General features: G+C 30.0%; 1 protein-coding gene across 1 annotated transcript in view; it reads left to right on the top strand.

The window, feature by feature from the left end:
* Nucleotides 1-345, top strand: part of LOC106682767 (gustatory receptor 68a) — a 5,072-nt gene extending 4,727 nt beyond the window's left edge. The window contains exon 4 of the mRNA XM_014423806.2: nucleotides 186-345. Within this exon, the coding sequence (XP_014279292.1) occupies nucleotides 186-254 (69 nt within the window). The 3' untranslated portion in view covers nucleotides 255-345. The remainder of the gene's footprint in view (nucleotides 1-185) is intronic.
* The last annotated feature ends 812 nt before the right edge of the window (nucleotides 346-1,157 follow it).

Raw genomic sequence — 1,157 nt, 5'->3', positions numbered from 1 at the left:
AAGGTATTCTACAAAACATGGCTGAGACGAAATATTTTTAGTATGAGGCTTTTCTTTCTTTTTTTTTTTTTAATATAAAAATCATATTGTTATTTTTTTTGGACTTAAAGCTATCAGAGCTTAAGCAACGATATCATATGAAATAAGTCATAATATACAATGTTTCAACAATGATTTTGTTGCAGATGATATCAACGGCCACCACTTATATCGTGATAATGGTTCAGTTTACGCCGGAAGACGAGTTTAACTGACCTGTAATGGTATTTAGGTCATCGGATGAGGCAAGATAAATAAAGTGTTATCGATAACAAATTACATGAATAATCTTTTTCGACATCTTTTTCATGTCATTATGTTGATAAATGATATTATTGTGCATTATTAAATACATTTTTTTAAAAACAAATAACACATAAACTACCTTTATGTCCATACAAAAAAATTTCTTCTCCTTTATTAGCCCTTTGTATCTCACGGTTTCCTTGTATTTTGTTATTTATCAATTCAATTTTTCGTGCCATAGTCATAATTCCAGATACAATGTGTTCTCTCTTTATCATCATGCGGTAGTTACTCTTAATTAAGTCATCTTGTTACCTATTGCGTGTATAATTTTATTTTTCATGGCGTTCTTGCATATTGACTCAACTAAAGTCAAATGAAAGCTCATTCCTTAAACCTGTCCGTTTCATTTAGGACTAAAAGCTGTTAATAAAAAAACAAAAATTTTGTGTGGGCTGACACAGAGCTTAACCCTCTCTTCATAAATTAATTCTCAGCTCAAAGGAACTGCAACCAGTCACATGTTGAAACTTCGATTTGATGCTACAATATCTAGATAAACTATAAGGATGATTGTCACTCAATTATGGTTTTAAAAATATTTTGCTATCGCTTAGCCATATAGAGTATGTGATTAGAAGTATTGAGATCTTACAAAATTTCAAAGCCGAGTTTTGAACGATAATTCGTGTTTTGTCTAGCTCATATTTAAGGCAGGTGTATCCTTTGGGTAGCACGGCACCTTTTTCACCTTACATGGTTAATTTAAGTTACATTTTTTATTTTAACAATTGATTATGGGGGTAGTATAATCTCATAAAAAATACACCCTTAAAACTATATACAATGTTATAAATAAAAAAAATTAAGAT

This window comes from Halyomorpha halys, unplaced genomic scaffold, assembly GCF_000696795.3.
Source record: "Halyomorpha halys isolate HHAL.00 unplaced genomic scaffold, Hhal_1.1 Scaffold441.1, whole genome shotgun sequence".
In the NCBI taxonomy this organism is placed as follows: domain Eukaryota; kingdom Metazoa; phylum Arthropoda; class Insecta; order Hemiptera; family Pentatomidae; genus Halyomorpha; species Halyomorpha halys.
The sequence above is the reverse complement of the archived record's forward strand: the minus strand, read 5'-3'. Positions and strand labels throughout refer to the sequence as shown.